The 23,625-nt window shown below is 38.3% G+C and overlaps 3 protein-coding genes across 5 annotated transcripts in view; 2 read left to right on the forward strand and 1 right to left on the reverse strand.

Annotated features, from left to right (window-relative positions):
* LOC135093317 (protein phosphatase 1 regulatory subunit 14C-like) overlaps positions 1-9,986 on the forward strand; it is a 55,902-nt gene extending 45,916 nt beyond the window's left edge. The window contains exons 3-4 of the mRNA XM_063992484.1: positions 5,570-5,698; positions 7,424-9,986. Coding sequence (XP_063848554.1) covers positions 5,570-5,698; positions 7,424-7,465 — 171 coding nt within the window. The 3' untranslated portion in view covers positions 7,466-9,986. The remainder of the gene's footprint in view (positions 1-5,569; positions 5,699-7,423) is intronic.
* A 1,118-nt stretch (positions 9,987-11,104) lies between these two features.
* Positions 11,105-23,625, forward strand: part of LOC135093314 (protein CLP1 homolog) — a 45,668-nt gene continuing 33,147 nt past the window's right edge. The window contains exons 1-2 of the mRNA XM_063992479.1: positions 11,105-11,256; positions 21,195-21,279. The gene's annotated coding sequence lies outside the window, so the exon portion shown is untranslated. The remainder of the gene's footprint in view (positions 11,257-21,194; positions 21,280-23,625) is intronic.
* LOC135093315 (N-alpha-acetyltransferase 80-like) lies at positions 14,645-22,329 on the reverse strand. Of its 3 annotated transcripts, none has more exons than XM_063992481.1 (3): positions 22,286-22,329; positions 18,712-18,836; positions 14,645-16,102 (listed from the first exon to the last, which is right to left on the reverse strand). In XM_063992481.1, the coding sequence occupies exons 2-3, from the start codon at positions 18,819-18,821 to the stop codon at positions 15,505-15,507; spliced, it is 708 nt and encodes a 235-aa protein (XP_063848551.1). In that variant the 5' UTR covers positions 18,822-18,836; positions 22,286-22,329; the 3' UTR covers positions 14,645-15,504. The 3 variants fall into 3 exon arrangements, with proteins under 3 accessions (XP_063848551.1, XP_063848550.1, XP_063848552.1); XM_063992480.1 differs by lacking the exon at positions 22,286-22,329 and adding an exon at positions 21,729-21,865; XM_063992482.1 differs by lacking the exon at positions 22,286-22,329 and adding an exon at positions 21,658-21,779.

The following is a 23,625-nucleotide window of genomic DNA, read 5'->3' on the forward strand; positions in this document are numbered from 1 at the left end:
CTAGACTTCACTCTTTTATGTTTTCTCTCCTCCTCCTCCTCCTCCTCCTCCTCCTCCTCGACCTTCTCCTCCCATTTTCTTTCTATTATTTTCCTTTTGTTTCTTACTCCTAGACTTGAATTTTTTTTATGGTTTCCCTCCTCCTCCTCCTCCTTGTCGTCCTCCTATTCCCACTGCCTTTCCATTTTTTTTCCTTCTTGTACCCTTAAAAAATGTTCTCTTCTCGCTGTCCGCTTCTTTCATACTACTTCTCCTCCTTCTCTTCTTCCCCAGTGTCCGTTTCCTTCCCATTTCTCTTGTTTCTGTTCCTCTTATAATTGAGTAAATAAGATATGATTCTGTTGGCCGAGCAGCTTGATCTTATAACTTCTTGATAATGAAAAACACCATCAATAATTTGATAAGAACCTTTAATGGGATGCAGAATATAATTAAATCGATACCTTAGTAATGAGAGGATTAAAGCTACGTAGGTCATTCTTCATTCACATGCACATTTTTAACTAAATAGTGTTCTCTTGGCCAGTTAAACTAGAGAGAGAGAGAGAGAGAGAGAGAGAGAGAGAGAGAGAGAGAGAGAGAGAGAGAGAGAAAACATTACATGAACATAAGCTGCTTTTCTGTCTTACGGTCTGGCTGTCTGATCTTCTTTCCCGCTGACTGACTGACTGCCATCTCACTGGTGCGCGTGGCTGGTGGCTGCCGTGTCTTTCTGTCAGTCTGTCTCACGTTGCGGCGGCCAAGTTTGCTATTTCCCATCTCTGTCTGACTGTCCGATTGGCTGTCATGTCTTGCTAACTTCCTGGCTGGCTGGTTAAAGCGTGGTCCTGCCTCTGTGACAGCTTTGTGTGACTGGTCGCCTGTCTGGCCCAACTCTTGATTTTCAGGGCTGTGGCTGCTTCTATTCCCTTCCTTTGTGAGTGGTTGGCTGGCTGGCGGCACGTCTCTGTGTGTACATGTGTGTGTTTGCATACAGAAATGAGTGTTCTCTTGTCAGGTCGCGGTAGAGTGGCGGAGTGAGTTGAGTGAGAGAGGGAAGGGGAACACGTGCCTGGGGGTAACGGAAGGCGGGAGGAGGTGAGGAGGTGGGCTGCAAGGGTACATACAGTGTGGTGACAGGAAAGTCGATAGTGGAGGCAGGGAAGTAGATGAAGGGAAGGGAAAAGCAAGACTCTTCTCCGGACATATTTTGCCTCCGTGGGGTATTTTGCATTAATATTTTGTTAAGATTCCGGTTCGTCTGCTCCTCCACGCTCTCTCTCTCTCTCTCTCTCTCTCTGCTATAGTGAGTCACGCACTTCACTTTCAGGTACTGCAGTGATAATAGTGATAGGAAAGAAGGAGAAAAAGAGAGAAAAAGATAAGTTATTTTTTTCAGTGTTCCCTCTTCACTTAACTTTGCTTCTCTTAGTAAAATATCCATCTTTCTTTCTCGCTTTTTCCTTCTCACTATATATTCCTCCACCTCCTCCTCCTCCTCCAATAAACTTAGCTCGTTGTCTCTATCCTTTTCCTTCCATTACTTTTGGCTCTCCTCCTCCTCCTCCTCCTCTTCCCCGTGTCCTTTCTATTTTCCCTCTTCTTCCTCCTATTAAAAAATTCCCCTCGTGTTCTCGCTGTCCTCTTTCATATTACTTTTCTCCTTTTCCTCCACTTCATCCTCCTTCATATTATTTTCCCTTTTTCTTCCTCTTCGTCTTGGTAAAGAAAAAAAAAAAAAGTATCCTTGTTTTCTCGCCGTCCGTTTCCCTCATATTACTTTTCCTCCTCCTTGTCTTCCCTAGTGTCCGTTTCCTTCCCATTACTCTTGTCTCTGTTCCTGCTGCTGCTCCTCCTCCTGCCGGCGAGCCAGGAGGGGCTTGGCGGGCCTCCAGTGGGTGTCAGGTGACGTCTGTAGTCGCTAATGGACCTGAAACGAGGCACGGTTTTAACGGCGCTTCCATCCTGCGCTGAGGGCCCGACGCCAACTCAGAGGTGCCAATGAAGGGCCGTGAAGCAACGCTAGTGTAAACTTTATGTGTTCAGTTGGGTCGAGAGGTTGTCACGAGGTCTAGTGTGCTATTTTTTAACGTTTTGGAAGATATGATGTTTTTTTTTTTGGGGGGGTGTGTAATTGTACGTGTGATTGTGGTTCGAAATTGAGTATTCTTGCCAATGTTTTGAAATACTTTGTTCTTTCCTGAGGGCTGGTTTCAAAGGCCATAGATGATTGAATGATTCTTTTTCGCGGTTTCATGTGTATTTTTCTTGTTGATGCAGAATCCTCTTTAAACTTTCCCTCTAGAATCACAAAAATATTCTTGAAAATCACTATTAACTTCCACTAATGTGTATTGCAATAAATCCCCATTAACTTCCACTACAGCCAGTTATAACAAGTCGAGATTTGACCGAAATGTTTGAAAATAAGTCTTACACTCACTCTCTGTGTGTTTTCCCTCAATATTAACATCTCTGATCTGCTGACAGCCTCTTTACAAAAGCTGGCAATTAATGCATTCTCACTACATCGGCAAACTGCAGATTGAGGGAAAAAAGCAAAATACATTATATATTCAAGCAGTTTCAGGTATTATGATTAACTTACATTGAACTTAGAATGAAGATTGATATGCCATGGAAATGTTATTATTATTAAACGTATCATGAGTGACGCTGTATAACTTGAAAATAAAAAAATATTAATAATATAATTTTTAAAAGAGAATAATGGCAGTAAAAGCTGACTTCAGACTATTTTGAAATGTAAATGAAAAATGTGATATCGTGAAAACATTAGTGTTAAATGTAGCATGAAAGAACGGTACTTAACTTTAAAATAAAAAGAAAGAAATAGAAATGAAAAGTGTGATAGGCAGAAAAGCCCACTTCAGCTTACTTTTACTTTTAAAATGTAAGTGCTGCATCCTGGAAGTGCTGTTATTAAATGTAACATGAAAGGAAGATGTCAGATTTGAAGAAATAAGAGATGTAAAGTGTAAGAGGAAAATCTGCTGTGTTCTGATGCTCAAGAGAGAGAGAGAGAGGCTGCAAGTATCCCATAGGCCTAACAGAGGCAATTCCTGTTTAAACCAGATCTACCTTCATCCATCTTTCATCCCTATCCATAAATGTGTCAAGTCTTCTCTTAACACTCTTAATTAACTCTACTCTTACAACTGGATAACTGAGTCTGTTCCTCCTAAAGGGACTGGCGCCTTCAGAGACCTTATTTCCCTTTCAGCTTTTTTTGTTGCCCTTGGTCAGTCCACTCTTACATAAAAAAAAGTAAATGAATAAGTCAGTCATCTACCACTCTTCATGAGAACCAGTTTCTTTCCCGTGTCTTTTAGATTCAAACTTTATCGAGCCAGAACCAATTGCTTCTTGTTCTGCCATGATTACCAACCTTAGAGATATTGGCAGCATCTCCCTTGTCTCTCCAAGATTTATGGCACCTGTTAACTGTGCACTAATAACCTGATAAATGAGTCCATTCTAGTGATCTTGCACCTTATGTGAGAGCAATATGAGGACAAAGAAGGGAGAGTCAAAACATAAAAATTCTGACACAGCAGGATAGAAGGAGCATCAAAGGAGACATGATGTGAGGCAAAGAGGAGGAGGAGACAGGGAGTGTTCAGGCAGGAAATCAGGAAAAGGAGGAAAAGTGGCTGAGTGACAGGAAATTATGGAGATGGAAATGAAGGGAGCTTATTGAAATGGAAAGGCAGAGTGGAAGTGGAGAGAAAGAGAAAGGAAGTGCAGGAATGAGTACTAACAAGAAAGGGAAAGTAGGAGTTAACTTTCAGAACTTACAGTCAGTGAGTTTAGTGTTGTCTAGTAATATCTGGGTGCAAAACTCTCAAGTTTCACACAGTTTTGACATAGAGTAAACTATTTTAAGAAGCGTCATGGCTGGTGTCTTGAAATCATTGAGTTAAGTACATTTCTAGCTGTGCCCTAGGTTGAAGTGTCTCAAGTTTCACCCAGTCTGTTTAATGAGTTCCATGGCTGGTGTCTTGCAATTAAGTTAAGGATTGTGTCTAATATCGTATTTGCTTCCTAAGTCTCAAGCTTCATACTGTCCTGACCTATAGAAGACTGTTTTAATAAGTTTTGTGGCTAGTGTCTCATAATCACTAAGTCAAGTATTGTGTCTAGTAACATACTGGAATTGAAAGTCTCAAGTTTCATACAAGCCAACTCACAGTAGAATATTTTAATAAGTTCCAAGAGGCCGCTGGGATTCTGAGGATTAAGGGTAGGGAGGGGTGATGGAGGGGAGTGTAGGACCTTCTCACCTCTGAATATTTTATCCATATGACTTATTCCCCCATGGACATTTTTATCCTCTGAACATCTTCCTCTCCAGGGTTGGTTCTCATTGCATTTTTTTCCTAGAATACTTTCCTCTCTAGAAATTTGACTTATTTCTCCTGGACATTTCTTCCTTCAGACATTTCATCTCCCCTTCACTCATTTCACTATTAACCTGTCCTTAGCTAAACCATTAACAGCAGTGGTTTTGATCAGTTTTATCAATTTCATGCAGTGTTATCATTATTTGTGTTGCCCTTGGCCTGAATATCTAAAAAAAAAAATAAATAAATAAATAAATAAAGTAAATAAACTGAGTAAATAAATAAAATAAATTGATGATGATAATAAAATAATAATAATAATAATGTATTAGGGAAATGTTTCAAAGCCAGAAGGGGGATATGTCTAAGAGGGAGAGATGTGCAAGCGGAGATACAGTTCTAGCTTCAGTGAGGGAGTGGAGGTAGGAAGGGCAGGATGCACTAGAGGGAGCCAAGATAGATGAGCACAGGGAATGATGGTTGCAGGTGTCCTTCGTAAAACTAATTAAACAAGAGATTATCAAGAAAATGTTAATGTATTCTTTGGAGAGGTTGAAGTAATTAATTAAAAGTGCTAAAGTCACAAAATTGTTTGGAGGTTTTAATTATACTGAAGGTGAGAGATGTTTTTTGGTGAATGAAGTGAGAACACATCAACTGGAAACACCTGCCTGCCACTGATGGGAGGGGGAGGGGAGGGGGAAGATAGGAAGGTCAGATTTTCATTGGTTATGTGAAATATTTGCTTGAGTTCCCTTTGTCTTAGTATTTAATGAAAATTACGAGTTTTCTTTTCTTAATAAATCTGCTGATTGTTGCTGCCTAGATAAGATTAAATGTCATTTCTCATTTATGACTACAATAAACATATACGTATTGTGCTGTATTATGTATTTCTGGAATTACTGTGTGTATGTAATACGAATAACATTTACATTAATAAACTACCTAATACTGTATACTAATGACAAGGTTTGAAGAGAAAAAAAAAATAAAGTTCTGGAGATTTGTGAATAAGATACTTAATTATGAATAAATTGCAGGATACAAAATATAAATATGTCTTTCTGTGGAACTATAATCAACAAGAATGAAGAAAAAATTGCAAGCCAGTGAAATAAAGAAGACAACCAATACAAAACAAAATACATAATTAGTAAATGTCTGCAGGTGAACTAAAGACACATGAGGGAGTTGACAGTCATGTTCCTGTTCTCTCCCTGCAGCAGGAAGGCAAGTACGAGGAGAAGGAGCTGGACCTGGATGAGCTCCTGGACGTGGACGGGGAGCTCAAGAAGAGGAAGTACCTGTGGGACTCCTTGGCTGATTGTAAACAGTCCAAGGATAAAGTGGAGGTGAGGAACAGCCCGGTGACGAAGAAATAGTGTTTTGTGCAAGGCTGCATCCAACATTTTAAAACCAGTACATCATTAATTTTGCTTTTACCAGTGCAGGTTAAAGTTAGGACATCATTTGGAGGTCAAAATTAGTTCACCATTTGCTTTTACCAGTGGAGGTGAGGGACATCCCACTGACAAAGTAATACAGTGTTTTATGCAAGGCTACACGAAACTTTTTAAAACTAGTACATTATTTACTTTTTACCAGTACAAATAAAGCCATTTAGACAATTTTAGCCTCAAAACTGTTTAATGTTGATGTTGGAGACAGGTTATTAAAACATGAAGAAATATTGCTTCAGCCATTTAGTAGGGGGATGATGACTGACCAACAAGTATCAGACACACTGAAAAGGTGGTTGTAGAGACCAGATGTCTAGAATCACTTTAAATTTTCTTGCTAATTTTGGTTGTTCTCACCTACTGCTGAGTAACAGCAAACTATAGTAACAGATATTTCTATGGCAGCACAGTAGATAAGACATTACATCATGAGTATCGGATTAATTCAGGCATATCATGATTCACTGTCCCAAGCCAGGGGGGGGATTTCATGCCTTGCACCAAACTTGTAGTGATAAAATAAAATAAAGCTAGAAAAATTAATCAAATGACTTCATTGTTGTCTTGTTTACACATCAGATATTCACAATTCTCACTTATTATTATTGTGATGTGAAAGAAAGAATAAAGAAGCAGTAGATGCAGTGTCAGACACATGCAATCGTGTTTTTAGTTTCTTGAAAGTATGTAGTATGTTGTTGAACTTCAAGAAACTTTATCTTCCCTCCCAGCAAAGACTTCAGGTGCCTGCATAATCTTAGTCCTGCCTTGATCTTACATGGAGCATTGACTCTCCCTTTACTTATGTATGAGCTAATTCGAAAGTACTGTCCACTTCTTCCCATACATTTGATAGAAAATTAAATATACACAGACTACACAGTACTGTAGCTATCAAAACATATTGTTCCATGAAAAATTATAAGAACACTTTATTATGCACTTCATTAATAAATGCATACATTCATATGATTTTTTTAAGCAAGCCCAATAAAAGCTGAATATATGAAAGAGTTGAAATAGGTAGTAATAGAAAATCACAATCAATAATATGTTCCTCTTTGCTTCGCTGTACACCTGTTCTGTCTTTGATGGCATTCCTGGCCACAGCCGTGCTAAGCAGTAGCCCTGCAGTGACAATCCCTGCCCTATATCCAAACTGATAGCAGCTGCTATCACCAAACTTATCAGTAAAGATTACAGTGATCACATGATATTTATTATGTTGAAGCTTTTCCTTGAAATGTTTACTGCCATTGTTTCATGCCTAACTTCACCTGCTGTCTGCTTTGCATCCAGAACTTCCATATGACAATGAAGCTTATGAAGGCATTCATTTTACTGCTTATCTTTCTGAAGTTCCCTTATGAAACCTACACATATTCTGCCACTAATATCTTATCACTCAAAAAATTCACCAGTGAAACATGTTAAGGCACAAACTACCTTCTTCTTGTCTGTCTGAAATCCATCAATGAAATTAATTAAGGCACTTCATTATTTCTTATCTATCAATAACCTGTTCACCAACAAAACTTACGAAGGCACTCGTACACTATTTCTAATCTCTCTTAAAATTCATCATTGAAATTTAAGACATTATTTTTTGTGTTTCAGAAATTCATCAATGAGTTATTGGAGCGAGCAACAACCCTGTAAGGACATAGATATCTAAGTTGTGTGTGTCCTGTGTGTGTGTGGCTCCACCAAGATACTGCTGGGTTGGATTGACGGGCACTGGACTCCGGCAGCTGAGTCTCCAGGGTCACAAGTCTGTGCTGAGAGGACAATCAGAGAAAAGAATGATGGAGCTGAGCCCAAGCTAGAAAAAGGATGGAACAGAGAGGGCATAGGAGCAGCTGCCAGATACGCAGTGTCTTGTGCCACTGTGATGCTGCTCTGAGATTCGCCGAGGAAGACCCGGCTCCCACGCCACAGTGTTGGAGTTATTGTGAAGTGTAAGAATTTCAGTTCAACAGCTGGAAGATGCTTTTTTAGTGCTTGTCGTATGATGAAGGTATTTTGTATCTTGGGTGCAACTGTGTGTTTGCTCATTCAGTGGCAGTCATTTGTTCCAGCGCCAGGCATTGATCACACGGAGCCGTCAGTGAATGGATTTTTAAGTGTAATACTTTTCTATTTTTCCATTAACTTGTAACAATCAGTTGATTAAATTTTTGGCCTGTCCATGTATGTATTATCATCAAAATGTTAGTGTAGAGAAGATGGTGTAGGTTGGTAAATATGGATTATATAGATTATATAGCTAGAATATGTAGCTAGTCTCTGGCATTAACTGAGAATGTTGGTTTTACTAATCTCTGTTATAACAAAAGCTAACATTCACTTCCATATAATTTGAACATTTATGAATCCATTATAAAATCACTCAAGCCAAAAGAGTGCTCTAACAGCACTTACTATTTATATTGTTTGCAGGTATGTGTGACTAATTATGGACAGCATTTTCTTTTATTTAAACTACTTTTGATAAAATTTGTACAAATGAATAATTTAAATCATGTATTTGAGACAAAAATGATAATGGTTCAAATATGCATCAAGCATCCAACAGCCTGGCTGGCCTCCCTGTTGACCACTAGTACAAGAACAGATTGTGTTATGTTTCACTTTAGTTTAGTCAGTAATTGTCTTCCTTAGTTACTAGGCTGGTGTAATTTAAATTAGTTATGCAGTTTTTTTTTTTTTTTTTCCACTCTGGTGTTGTTATTTAAAGGCCTAAAGAGTTTTGAGTTTGAACTTCTTGGATAGCACGTGAAAACCCCTCACTGTATGCTTTTGAAATATAAGAAAATAATACTGTATCTAAATCATATCAGTATCAACTCTAGACACTTTTTGTTTCCATGATGGTAGCATTCTGCACCATAGAAATTACTCTCTAGGCTAGTTTTGTCCTGAGTTGCGACTAGTTGAAGTGTAGTGCCCTCCCAGGCCAGGCCATGGCCGCTGTGGGTCCTGGCCACCCATGCAGCGACTAGCCCAGTAGGAGGCTTTGAGTATCAGCAGTTTAGGTAAATACTATAGCTAGCAAATACCTCCATTAATTGTCTTTTTCATGTTCATGACTCAAAGAATGACAGCAAGTAGACAGTTCCAATGAATGATCAAAAATTTTGAAAGTGTTGCAGATTAAAGATTGGAAGTGAAGTCATATCAAAATATATTTTGAGACCTGAGATGTCAATGTAGTCACTCTTGTGCTCCTGTTTTATACATGACTGAAAAAGCAGCTTTATTGACATTACATGTAAGTCTCAGAATGGATCATGTTACATAGAAACTTGTCTCTCATCTGGGCCACAGTATCCCAGCCAGGAATACTGGAACCATTGTGGGTAGACTTTACATGCTCTCCTGCCACCGATGGCACTCAGGCATCTTTGTCATGCAGCCCCAAGGTCAAGATGCTGGACTGTGGACCAGAACAGCAGCCAAGTTATGCCTCAGGGTCAGTCTGCTGAAATGTATGTAAGATTTACAGTAGTATTTTCCAATAAATTATAAGGTGGATGACCTTGTGAATGCACCTTGCTGCCACCATGCAGATCACAGTCCAGTGTGTGAGCGAGGGGGGAGCAAGACGAAGGTTTATCCATGAAACATTGGGAGTGAAAACCAACAATCTGGGGCTCACTCAACTTTGTCTCATGAAGAAGAGTATTCATTGTCTTTCTGTAAGGAGTATATAAGTATATAAATGTATATCAGGATAGATGTGAAGTAATACTTTTCTTATGTTGTTATGTGAAAAGTTTACCAATGTAACTGTTAGTTTAAGGATCTCATTCTTAAGTTTGCTTCAAGTGACTTCACCAATTTTGCATATTTGCCCACAGTTTCCAATTGGGTGTCAAATGGTTATGTTTTACCGTAAGATATGCTCATTACTACTGATCTTTGTTTTGTTTTAATGTGGGTAAATTATTTTAATGAATATTTTTTGTTGTTGTGGAATATAGTGACAATAATTGTCTATGTATGTGACAATAGAGATATGTGAAGCTGACTTCTGTGAGACCAAATTTTTACCTTACTGGTTTAAGAGCACAAATTTCTTACCCCCTCCCCAGCAATGTGAGTGATGACAGGGTGGTGTGCTGAGCAGTGTTAGTGGTGTCCGGCCCAAGGTTTGAGAGACAATAAATCTAAATAAACATCTGATATTTTTTTCCATGATTATATTCATAGCCTTTACTTACTGACTTGGTGATTGGGACCTAGCTACTCTAGTTTTCATTCTGATAAATGTAACAGTGGTTAGAACTAACTCCCCTTTGCCATGATAGTTAAAACTGCTTTCTTCATAGCACAATATAAGTCACAAATAATATAGCTATATGTCAATGTACTTCAAGCAAAGTCCATCACCTCAAAATCAAAATATTGTAGTACTCTTGATGACCAATTATTACAGAATACAAAATATAACAAGTATGAATACCATGAGTACAGAAACAATAGAGCAATACAGAGAAGCTAATGAAAAAAAAAAAGGTTTGACAACAGTTTGTTATTTTATGGAATAAAAAAAAGTAGATATATTTGGCACAAGGAAGCTCCATCTTTGGTGTAGCACGATGATTAAGGATGCATGGAATAATGAACAGTCTGCCAGCCTGTGGTGCAGCCAAGGTCGGGGAGGGAGGGGCCTTGTACATACCAGTCCCATATCAAAGAGGCTCCTAAAAGGATCTGTTAATGAAACATAGTTGCTAGCTGGTCTATTCTTTCATATAATGGAGGTTCACTGGCCACCACGTTTAAGGATGAAACCGCATTGAATGCTGGACTTGAAAGACGGCCCTTCCATTAGGCAAGTCCCAAATTCCTCCATGCTAATGGTGCCAACACAACACTGCAAATATCCTTGACCTTTTGACAGACCTGGGTAAATTTCAGGAATGAATAAGAAAAGGAATGTGAAAGAATCCAGCACAGGCTAAAAAAAAATATATGACCGGTACGAGACTGAAAATTTAAGAAGAGGCAACATCAGTAGCCTCTGAGTGTCTTGGCTCTTCACTGTCACCAAATCAAACCAAATCAAAGCAATTCATTCAGGCCGTGGGGTGTCGCTTGAACTCCCGCCATGCGGTCATCAACGCCTCTGGATGAAATGAGGTGGAATTCGGATGAAAATTAATATAACACAATAATTTAAGAACACGTAAAGGTATCTGTATTTTCATGTATAATACACCTTCTAAATGGGGCAAGAAGTAAGGTATAGCCAGCATGAATACACTCGCTCCTTGCCAACGGCGCGCCATCACTTAGTAATCTGTCAAGTGTAAACACGTGGTGCCGGGTGGAGGACTGCAAAGACTGCCCTGGAAGAGGATTTGCTGCCTTGAACTATAGCCACGGCGTCCACCTACCTCAGTGTGACAGGAATTCCAACTTAATATTCTCGAGAAGCCAAGCACGTAAGTATTACTATGTCCAGCCCATTAATGGCTCGTGCTGCACCCAGGTCGAGCAGTCACACCCCAAGCAATACATCTGATTAACACATATATAGTTTTACTTTACCTTTAAGTTAAGGCCCACGCATGCCATGTGCATTCGAGGCTTGACCTAGCTCTGTGCCGGCAGGAGGATCAACTTTAAAGAGGTAGTAGTGTTAAGGCATGCTGCTAACTAGATAGACGCCGGCAGGAGGCAAAGCTGTTCTGCTTTTTACACCAACATTTTTTTAGCGCTTTTCATTACAATATTGCCTTACATTTTTATGTATTATATGCATACATGTAAAGCCTTCGCTATTCTTGAACGAGTAATTTAAGTTCGCGGTTCTAAAAACAAAAATGAAAATATTCCTGGTATTGTAAAAGCTGTTAAAAGTGATATATGACAATACAAGCTGCTTTCACTTTCAAACATCGGGTTTTAAGTTGTGTTTAGTCTTGCAATTCATTGGTCTTCTTGCTTGTTAAATGTTTGAAGAACCACTTCTTTACTCTGGCATACTGTGAATGTTGTTTTATGCAGATGCATGCAGCTCATCTCTTTCACAATATATTTCATCCTTTCATTAACAAACGAAAACACTGAGTGAGCTGCATCATTTTTAGACATCAAATTCTTACCTATTTCATCTAAGTATGTTTCGTAAACTTCCTAAATTTCATGGTCTTCAATCTAACATCGTCGCCTCGTAGTGAAGCCCACCTCCATATCAGGCATTCTTTTTATAAACGCCTAATGCCGTATTGTGAATGACAGGGCGAGGATCCTTTCTGTATTGACTTGCGTAATTAGTCTAATTTGGTAACATTATGTCAGTCCTTCTTTTTCACTACCAAAATTTCGCTCTTTTTTTAGCCGTCACTCATTATTACCTCTCCTCCCTCTCGCTCATAATCACTGTCACTCATCAGCATGCACACTTCAGCTAGATCATTCAGGGCCTCACGTACTGTTCATTATAGCCCTCTTTAATTACGGCCTCATAAACGAACGCCCTGACTGATACTAATTTTCTTTCTCGTTAAATGGTTATTATGTCACTAGATTGTAAACTCTCTCTCTCTCTCTCTCTCTCTCTCTCTCTCTCTCTCTCTCTCTCTCTCTCTCTCTCTCTCTCTCTCTCTCTCTCTCTCTCTCTCTCTCTCTCTCTCTCTCTCTCTCATGAGCTTTGAGTCCCTTGCTTTGCCTTCCTTGTGAAAACAGCACCGCATGTTTTCCTCCTTTACTGCTTTTCAGCATAAATTATGTTTTCTGTGAAATAATTAATATAGAATGCATTACATTCATCCCCCCGAGGGAAGAATTTGTTTAAGATTACTTTGAAGACTGTGGAACCCTTTCACTGTACATGTTACATCAAACACGAGAACTGCACGAAGGGCAAGACAGATTTCTTTCATTAACACCATAATCATCGGAAGAAAAGTGATAATAAGTAAATTAATGAATGGATAGATATATAGAGATAGATAAATAAATTAAATAGATAGTTAGATAAAAGACTGAACCATCACCATTCCCTGAGCTAAAATCTTTGCGCCAACCAAAGGTTCCGCGAACACCACAAATCACGCAAGACACTAATGACGTAGATGACCTCAGTAATATTGAACATTGACTCAACAGCAGGTATAGGCCCTGCTGAGATATCTATACATTGTTAATGCCCGAGGGAGCAGCACTCAGAATTATGTTAAATTAGACCCATGCGTCGACTCGATTACAATTTATTCGGTCAAACCTGTAAATATATTCCCTATCAGTTACATGGTTCACATAATGTAGTATTCTCGCGCCTCCCCAGACGGAGATACAGGAGAGAACGTTGGGCTCCTCGACGGATCGGACCCTTACTCCCCTCCCACATTCCCGCCAAAGGGAGGCGGCAGTTACTTAAGTATATCATAACAAACATATCATAATCAATAAACAGCATGTTACGGTATAGGTACATATAACACTTACGTATTCTAGGTCGTAGAGAGGCGAAGGTACTGCCTATAAGGGAACAGATAGGGTTCTGCCCTTTCGGGGCTTCATCTCCCTCCGGGTGATGTGATGGGTCAGCAGAAAGGATGCCCGTTGTTTACGAGATGTGATGTGACGGGACCTGTGTCATCATTAAGCCTTTCCCTTTACTCCTTCTACTACCTTCCTTAATGTCCTCTCTCTCTCTCTCTCTCTCTCTCTCTCTCTCTCTCTCTCTCTCTCTCTCTCTCTCTCTCTCTCTCTCTCTCTCTCTCTCTCTCTCTCTCTCTCTCTCTCTCTCTCTCTCTCTACATCATAATTAATACTGCTTATGATGTATCATCCCCTTAAACGGTTCTAGTACGTGTGCATGTGTGGGTACACGTGTGCATGTCACTGCGGCAATAACAAACATGGCACCTTGTTTCATCAGCACCTGACCCACAGGCGGCATGTCAAGGCCCTCCCATTTGCTTTCCGGCTTCCACGCCCGCGGCCCCGTCAGGCGTCAGACCGCCTATATAGAGGTGTATTAAATAAGACAAAATAAATAAATAAATAAAAATAGAAAAAAAAAATCTACTCATTTTGTAATAATTTCCACGTTTGTTCTTTTTTGTTATTGTAAAGAGACTATGGACACCCTGTGTGTGTGTGTGTGTGTGTGTGTGTATATATATATATATATATATATATATATATATATATATATATATATATATATATATATATATATATATATATATATATATATATATATATATATATACACACACACACAATTTTAGCATGTCTATTAGTATTTCGATATTTGACCTAGTACTAATCCAGATTTTTTTTTTTTACTTCGTGTATTGTTCATCAAAAAGCGCTTATCAGGTTTCAATTATATATATATATATATATATATATATATATATATATATATATATATATATATATATATATATATATATATATATATATATATATATATATATATATATATATATATATATATATACGATAATTTTACCAGAAGTACAATAATTTCAACCGGTGTAGTACGATAATATGGGCAAAACAATCTGGCAACGCTGCTCACTAGTGTGGCGGGAGATTCAGTAGTTTGAGCGAGAGGACGGTCCGCCGAGGATCGGCATTGCTGGATTGCTGTTCTGCCAGTAGTCATTCATTGAATTTCTCAACCAGGGAAGTGTGTCATGTGGTAGGAGCGTGACACACAAACAGAACAATGTACCAGGGAGCTACAAAAGCCTCTAGCTGTGTCTGTGATGTGTGAGTACTGGCTGTCAGAGATGTGCTTGTCAGTCTGTTGTAAAATATAGGAGTAGTCACATAAACTAGTCATTGTAAACTTAAAAGAAAACAGGGTAGATGAGGAAATAAGTATTTTATTGTTTTCTTTTATGGCCAAGGAGATATGGACTCTGGATTAGATCAGGGCAGGTTATCAAGTTAGATATTTAAAGAGGGATAAAATTGCAGTTTCATACACAATTATGCAGGTTGTTATGTACATGAGAGAAAATGTAGAAATCCGCTTTGAAATGATATAAGGCACTGGTTACATAATTATGAAAGAGTACAGGAAACATCACATGCTAGGTACACAATTTTGCAGTTCCCATCAAATATTTCTTGTTATTTATTTGTATTTGATCTTTAGTTCTTCATATGTTTTTATTTTCACCATTCAAATTTGCAAATGTTATAAGTAATGAATAATGTGAAGCCATGCAGCCGTGTGAAAGAGAATGTACTGAAAGTGAGAGCAGTGTGTTCATGCACTTGCCATACACTCAGTATGGTGTGTCACATTTCATACAGCTTTAGTCAGTCGTAATGCTGAAATTGATGATGTGTTGCAGTTAAGATTAACTTTTTTTTTTTTTTTTTTTTTTTTTTTTTTTTTTTTTTTACCTGGTTCAAACATGTGGAAGCTTGTGACTGAATCTTTTTTCATTGTATATCATTGAGACAAAAAATATTGTCACCAGGGCCAGGGAAATTTACCATTGATAGCTGTGAATTCCATGTTCCACCATCACCATACTTCTGTGGTTCCTTGTACTGCTGCTGGCAGGAAGGCCGTGGGGTAACTTTATGGCTGAGCGCTTAATGATTTCCTGTTCAAAGGCAATTTTTAGGTGTAAGACATGAAAACTAAGAGGGATTGTTTAAGAAAAAATTTATACAAAAATCATTATCCACATTAATAATAAGTATATCCTTTGTTATAAATCCTTTTTCATGTACATTTTTGTCATAGAAGATGGCTCTATTTTTGTGATATGATCTTTTGTTAATTTTGAGGATGCAGGAAGTGGTGGAGGATGAGGCACAGCTGGGTCTGGTGGTGCAGGGCTGGCTGGGGGAGGGGCACCTTGTTTCATGGCTGGTTGGCACTTCTGGTCCTTCCCCACCACACTGCTCTTCAGGGACAGTGCCTGGACTCCTTTTGTTAACTGTGGAGGAATGAATTGCTTTGGTATGAGGTGTTTGTTGACTGATCCTCCATAGATACACACAGGAGGACAGAACTCGTAGCCAAGCTTGCCATAAAACACCTGCTGGTCATGGGTTGACAGGTACATGGTGCTGAAGCCACTGATTCTGGCATATTCCTCTGTTCTAGTCATAAGTTGGCGTCCATACCCAGCCCCTCGCAGGTCCTGCCTGATGACGACAGACTCAATCCAGGCAGCGTCTGGTTCCCTTGGCAGAGTGTTAAGCCTGGAGTGGCCTATCACCTCCGTGTCCCCATGTGAGGTAGTCTTTAGGAGGAGCAGGGATGTTGGGAACTGGTCACATGAGGTACTCAGAGACCTCATCCTGAAATACAAAGGTGCTTGTTAATGTTAACTGTAAATGGAAGGCATCACAAATAAGACTGGTGTGTGGTGCACTGATACATGGAAGAGTTTTCAGGTAATTAACTAATGCTATGCTACAATACAAATAAGATTATCCTTAGGGACTTATTTACACCTTTTCTACCTGTCTCCTTTTTTAATCTAAATTCTAAAGTGTTTGCTCTTTGTTTTTAATAACCATTCTACATTGTTTAAATTGCACAGTACTGGAAAGTAATGAGAAATTCAGCTTAATTTGTGTGTGTTTGTGAAGAGGGAGGGTTCTTAAATATATCTGTTTGATTTTTAGACATGAACGGTCTGTGTAAAGGCTGAATATTAACAAGAAGGTGAGGGTTTGGTGTTTAAATGGAGTAAAAGTGAAGAGTGGACTTTGAGAATCTATAATTTAGTAATAATGTAGTTGGATGACTAAAGGAATGTGAAATATTAAGCTGAAGAGAGAACCCTGGAAGAAGAGATACATAAATTGGTGTATCTTGGTTAATTACATGCAAGCATAGAAGCATGGAAGGTGAACCGAGTTGTATGGGGGTGTTTGGATTAATCAACTGATTGTTCAACAACAGTGTCATATGCCATCAGTGGAACTGGGAAGAATGGTTTGAAGTTTGGCACATATGATGAAGAGAGAATAAAGCTTGGAAGAGGATAAAGAAAAAAGTGTGCGATGAAATAATTATACCAACACTTATCTGTAATTTGTGTGGATTGAAAGACAAAACATTGCCATCCAAGTGTAGTAACCACAGAAAGTGTGTGGAATATTGCCAGTTGTCACCCTGTAGAACGAGTCCACACTTGATTAGAGAGCCTGGCATTATCCTACACTTGTTTCTGTCAAAGTTTGTCTGGAAGCTCATTGGTGCTTATAAGAAGCTGTGATGCTTTTAACTTCTCAGTGCCGTCTCAGGCAATGAAGGAAAGGGGTGATAATGTCAGTCTGTCCTCCATTACCTTTCGCATTTCCCCCAATATTTCGCCTCCAAAGCTTCAAGATGCCAGGCAAAAGACTGACAACTGAGGACAAGGTGTGTATTCTTGCCTTACATGGGGCAAATGCTAGATGGAAAGAAATCTGTGAAGTCAAGATGAGGAAACTCAGCTGTTTTTATTACTAATCTGTGAAGTCAAGATGAGGAAACTCAGCTGTTTTTATTACTGAGGCGTACAAAGAGACTTCCACATGGTTGTATACCATCCTGCAAACCAGTTCCTAACCATCCCCACAACACTACTGCTGCCACTGACAAGCTGATTCTCCAAGAAGCAAATTTTTTTGTTACCCCATAAATTAGCCCACAAAATATATATATATATATATATATATATATATATATATATATATATATATATATATATATATATATATATATATATATATATATATTTTGCTACCCTTTAAATAACCCCGCCTGCTTGGCCATTCCACACACTTTCCGTGATTATTGTAGCTGAGTTATTTGACAAATGCCTGTGGTGTACAAAGAATGGGTGGTGAAAGTAATGAAGTTGTATGTAGCACATATGGTGCATTAAGGCAAGATGAAGAGATGACACATGAAGTGGCTAATGGGATCAAGGCCACAAAAAAAGGATGGTAGATGACGACAAAAAGAACTGTCAGATGTAGTAGGTTCAAAAGGATGAACCCCAAAGAAACTGGAGGATAAAATACTGGAATATATGAGGTGTCCCACATTAGGAGGGCTGCTCGCACCAAAATAAAGTGAGAAAAATGCACTCAATGTTTGGCAAACTTGACAGCCATAACTTTATTATAAATGCTATGACAATGATCTTGTCAAAATGACCAGTAGACAGTCAAAATCATGATGTGCCCAAAAAATGTTCGAGATCATGATATTCATCATCTAATTTTGGATATCTTTTGCAAATTGTGTTATGATTTTGGAAGTTCACTGAAGTCTGAGTGCATTTTTCTCTGAATACTCACACAATAATGATAATTTGTGAATACTGGAACAAAAAAATCACAAAATAACAATATTAACAATAGCATAAAGTGGAAAAATGGTGAAGAAACAGGACAGTGGCTTAAGGACTCCCATCCAGTTACTAATACACAGCAGAAAAGCTGGGAGGGTCCTTTCTGTCTCAACAAAGACAACAAAACAAAATTATAACAGCAACTCATCCTGTATGGGCAGCCCTTCTAACATGGAATACATATTGCTCAGCAGTGTGATATGCCTGCATTGATGGATGATGGTTGTATAGATCTTCAACCTTACTGACAGGACACTCATCCACTCCCAGGTGAAAGTTTAGACCTCAATAGACCACACAGTTATCTCAGTTTTGACAAGGTTTGTGCAAGTGGCCCTTCTAGTGTGGGACGCATCATATGAGAGAAGAGATGCAAAATACAGCATACAAATGAAGATTATTCCATCACCACCATTGTAAAGTGAAAGTTCTTAGGCAGACATCAGAAAGAGATAGATATGTAGATGTGTATATGATACATTTTAGTACTAAACACTGGTTACATCACAATCACATTAGTTGAGTAGGTGGGAATCACTGTGCATCACACACACAGACCTCATTGTCCTGCTGCGGGGCCACTGGTCATTGAGGATCTTCATACATTCTTCTATGTGTTCTGGGTGGGAATGGAGAGTCACCAGCCTCAGGCCCTCCTCCCCCTTCATCCCTGCTCATCTCTCCTGAAAGAAACATCATTACAATAGTATATATATATATATATATATATATATATATATATATATATATATATATATATATATATATATATATATATATATATATATATATATATATATATATATATATATGCAAAATGAAAGTGACAATGAGCAATAGCCTTGTCAAGGAGTGGTGTTTGTCCTGTGCTGTGTCTATCCCTTAATGAGTGAGATGACTCGCTGCACAAGAGACATAGAGATATAAGGATAATGTGAGCAATTTGATGAATTTTACTTGACATATACAGTGGATGCTAAATAATATAACAAGTGGCTGAAATAATGGAAATAATGGAAATGAGCCCTAGCTGTACACCAACAGATTTTGTTCCAAGGGAGATTAGAGTGGTGCAGAGGTTGAGGCAGGAAGTTTCCCATAATAGCAAGAGTTAGAAATGAATGTACATAATTGAGAGAAAAAGACAGAGTGACTGATTGATTAGCTTTTGGTGCATAATGGAGTTCATGCAGCATCATATTATCAAAGTACATAGTCAAGAGGTATAGGTTACAACTTTCTTGTCAACTAAGGAGTTAGGTGAATTTTGGAACCCACAATAACTTGATTTGAAAGAAAAGGCTTGAGTGTGACTCTAGTCTTGGTTGTACATCTTAAGCAGGAAATATGTAACTAATTGGTGGACACCAAGTGTGTCTCCTGTATGTGCTTTGTGTAAATTACTATAATCAGTCCATTGCAATTTGTTATAGAACTTTATTAGGTTGTGTTGTTTCCTACTCATGACTGGAGTTTAATTGTGTAATGAGTGCCAAGGCTTTTCAACATTGGAGGATAGAGGTAACTTGGTTTTATAGAGAATATTCAAATCTTGACAAGTTAAATGTCATTATTCTACCTCACTTGTGTTCCATGATGGGAATTGAGCTTGGAATCTTATATTTATGACCACAATCTTCTAAATGTTGGTAGTCTTTAAATTCTCTTGTCCATACAGTCATTACTCATAGATGAAGAACATCCACAACATTGAAAATGTTGATTATTACAATATATATATATATATATATATATATATATATATATATATATATATATATATATATATATATATATATATATATATATATATATATATATATATATATATATATATATATATATATATATATATTTGATTAAGGGAAGGTAAATATGCCCTGAACCCTAATTAATTATTTTGTTATCCCTCCACTGCTACTAGAGGTTTAGAAGGGCTCAATATGTGTTTGGATGTACCTGACCATTGCTGCGTAGAGTGTGGTAGCACCTTGCTTCAGGCTTAAAAACTAAGATTGCTCCATATGATTATATCCTATGTTTTTGATAGCCAGCACACATGCAGAATTCATCTATAGTTTATGAGGCATTATATGTCATAAGAGTAAGAGGAAAACAAATGGAGCATATTTATTCCTACCTAACTCCTTCATAGGAGATCTCAATCTTAATATGGATAAATATATTGATAGTTATGGAAAAGATAAATTTTGTATTACATGAGTCTGCTCCAAATCTACACCACTTACAAATATTTACATTTAAAAACATGGTAAAAGTTGATTTTTCTTTACTGATACCTATTATATTAGTTCTTATTAGTGTCTTCAATCCTCTACATGATATATTAGCTGTTTTATTTATCATTACCTTTGCAAATTATTATTTTTTATGCATTTGGTGAATTGCACCCTCAGTAGATGGAACCCTTTGTAAGTTGCAGATTAGGGCATCAGGATTAAATTAAGAACTACCATCTTCATTTCAAAACATTGGGAAATTAATCAATCATAAATAAAGAAGTAGAGGTGACTAGGGATGGAACCGACCGCTGACACGCTGGAAGGACAAGCCTTAATCAACCTGGCCTGTCCTGCTTTGACTTGCATTTCTGTGTCCTGCTGTGGCATCACACTGGAAGGTTATACATGGCTTTTCATTTTATCTGGTAATATCCATAACTGTTTTGTTGTTAAGTGGTTTTATGATAATTATGAGATATCTACATAGCAGTTAGAAGACTATGTACTAATTAGGAGAGAGTGACTTGTTTGGGTATAGTCCCTACTCCATTATAATACAAAAGATCTGCAAAAGAAGTCATCAGCTCAACTAAAAGGCATAACAAAATCTTTCAGAAGATTTGTTGTGTTGAAAATATCAGGATGAACCTTACGGAAAATTTATCTTTTAGTCCAACAAATCCATCACATTTCTAATTGTTACATCTCACCACTTGACTGGGAGCATTCTTGTAACTTACATGATGAAGTTATTTTATTTATTTATTTATTTATTCATTTTTTTTTCTCTCCTTGCAGTGGCAGTGATGTATAATGTTTCCCCAAGCATGAAGATAAAATGAGAAAAGTGAAATAAAGAAGATGCAGTAACTGTGTAAATCATGTGAGTACCCCTTCCATTTTCTATCAACATTTCTCACCGGAATTTCATTGTATTTCTCTTTTTTATTTATTTATTTTTCCCCTGCACTTCTCGATGAGATTTCTGTGACCTAGATTTTCTTTATCTACATTCCTCACCAAATTCCTAACATTTCACACCTGGGCTCTTTCTCTCTCACTACTTATGAGCCGCACAATTTTTGTCAGTAGTTTGAGCCAACACTATTTCTCTCTCTCTACTTATTACCCATGTTTCTCATTTGGATTACACTTGGGCTAGAGGGATGCCGCGTACCGAAAATTTACGTCTCACTTTTCACCACGGGTCTTCTGTATAGTGTTATATTCCGGGTTTCTCTATCAAGTATAATCACCGTACCTTGTGTCAGCGTGCAGTGTTATAAGAGTGTTCAGGGTATAGGGCACGGTATATAGGGCACCTGAACTCACCCACACAGTCCCCGTGGCCGCGTAAAGCGTGGATTTAAAAATAACATTTGGGCGTAGTGTTAGGACTAAGCAGAAAGTTTATTCGGTATTATTATTCCTTATTTTATTATATCTGTTTATCTGCCACTGTTTCTGCTGGAAATGAGTTGACAACAAGTTGTAAGTTTTTTTTTTTTTTTTTTTTTATGAAATCATGTGGGGAAAAATTTAAGGAAAAAAGTGAAAAGTTGATCAATAACTAATTATATATATTTTCCTATTATTACATCCATTTGATAATGTTTGACGTGGGAAATTGGAGGATAGATGTGACGTAAGTTTACGGTATTTTGTATATGTTCAGAGAGAGAGAGAGATAGTTGAAGGAGGTTGGGGGGGAGGAGATGGTAAGTTGATATCTGTGTGAGACTGTGAGCCGTAATAATGATGCAATACGGAGAGAGAGAGAGGGAGAGAGAGAGAGAGAAGGGGGAGGGAGGGGCGGAGACGGTAAGTTGATATTATTATGTGTGAGAGGCTGTGAGCCGTAATAATGGCACAATACACGGAAATAATACCAGTGTCGCTAGCACTTTCCTATCACCAAGTCTGACCACACCAAAGCATTATGAGTCTAGGAAGTGTTGTAACAAAGGCGAATTGTGCTAGGGGAAATAATGATAATAATAATAATAATAATAATAATAATAACAATAATTATGATATTAATAATAATAATAATAATAATAATAATAATAATAATAATAATGAAGCAGCACGTCAGGAAGTGCCGTTACAAGAGCGAAAACATTTTTTTCTTACATAAGGAAATTCTATGTATCTGTACTCATGCTGAAGTAATTAATGCAATATTGCCACAACATTACTTGTGAATTACTAGAATTGCGGGGTAGTTTAGGAACACAAAGATAAGACAAGCAATAATGTTACAAAGATAAGCAACAATGTTACCCGCAACAGGTTGGCGGTGTGTGCAAGTGACCTTGTCTTGCTCTCTGAATTTTGTGGTTTATTTTCTCTTGCCTGTGTGCTGAAATACCCAGAAGATGGTGATGAGTGTGTGTGGTTCATGGGAGGAGAGTGTGGCTAACAGGCAAAGGGCTGTGGCATGCGAGAGATGCATAGCTTGGTTCCATGTAGCCTGTGTGGGCATGAGGGAGGCCAGCATGAAGGCGCTGGGTCTCGAACTTCTGATGTTCCTATGCAGGGAATACCTGAGCAAGAGCCTCAGTGAGTGGAGGAGCCAGTATGAGGAAAAAGAAGAAAGAAGAGTGGAGCAGAGCACCCTGACTGAAAACCTGATGAAAGAGGCAGAAGCACAGACGACGAGGACTGAAGAGAGGAAAGACCAGCAAGAAGTGGTAGAAGTGGCTAAAATAGACAGACGCCCAAGGAAGAAGAAAATGGTAATCAAGAAGGTTCCAGTACGTGTCATTGGAGACAGCATGGTAAGGAAGACTCCCGAGTACGTGAGAAGGGAAATAAGTGCACCAGCATGGGAGGTGCTGAGATCTAAGACATCAAGAGGAAAGTCAAGGAAGAAGTGCAAGAAATGGAAGAAAGAAGCCTGCTAGTGATTCAAGGAGGAGACATTAACTTAGTAGAGACAGGAACTGAAGAAGCAGTAAAGGAAGTAATAGAAACATTGAAGGCAGCAGAAGAAAAGATGTGTGTGGCTGTGGTAGGGGTCCTGCAGCACCCACAGGAAGGAGTGCAGTACAAGAAGGTCAGAAGAGAAATGAACCGCAAGATATGCATGGAACTCATGAAGGTCAAAATGGAATGGATGGCAGAGAAGAAGGGCAACGTGAGCTTCCTAGACATGGATGGAATCCTCAAATAGGACAAATTCTATGGGAGAGGCAGGTTCCACCTCAACCGCAATGGGAATGAGAAG

This window comes from Scylla paramamosain, chromosome 42 (genome assembly GCF_035594125.1).
Source record: "Scylla paramamosain isolate STU-SP2022 chromosome 42, ASM3559412v1, whole genome shotgun sequence".
In the NCBI taxonomy this organism is placed as follows: domain Eukaryota; kingdom Metazoa; phylum Arthropoda; class Malacostraca; order Decapoda; family Portunidae; genus Scylla; species Scylla paramamosain.

Bases quoted from the DNA above. Each gene is read 5' to 3' on its own strand.
- LOC135093315 (XM_063992481.1), bottom strand. From the start codon at position 18,821: ATGAAGGGGGAGGAGGGCCTGAGGCTGGTGACTCTCCATTCCCACCCA. The intron at 16,103-18,711 runs GTCTGTGTGTGT...TTTGTATTTCAG, and splicing joins CCCCGCAGCAGGACAATGAG to GATGAGGTCTCTGAGTACCT.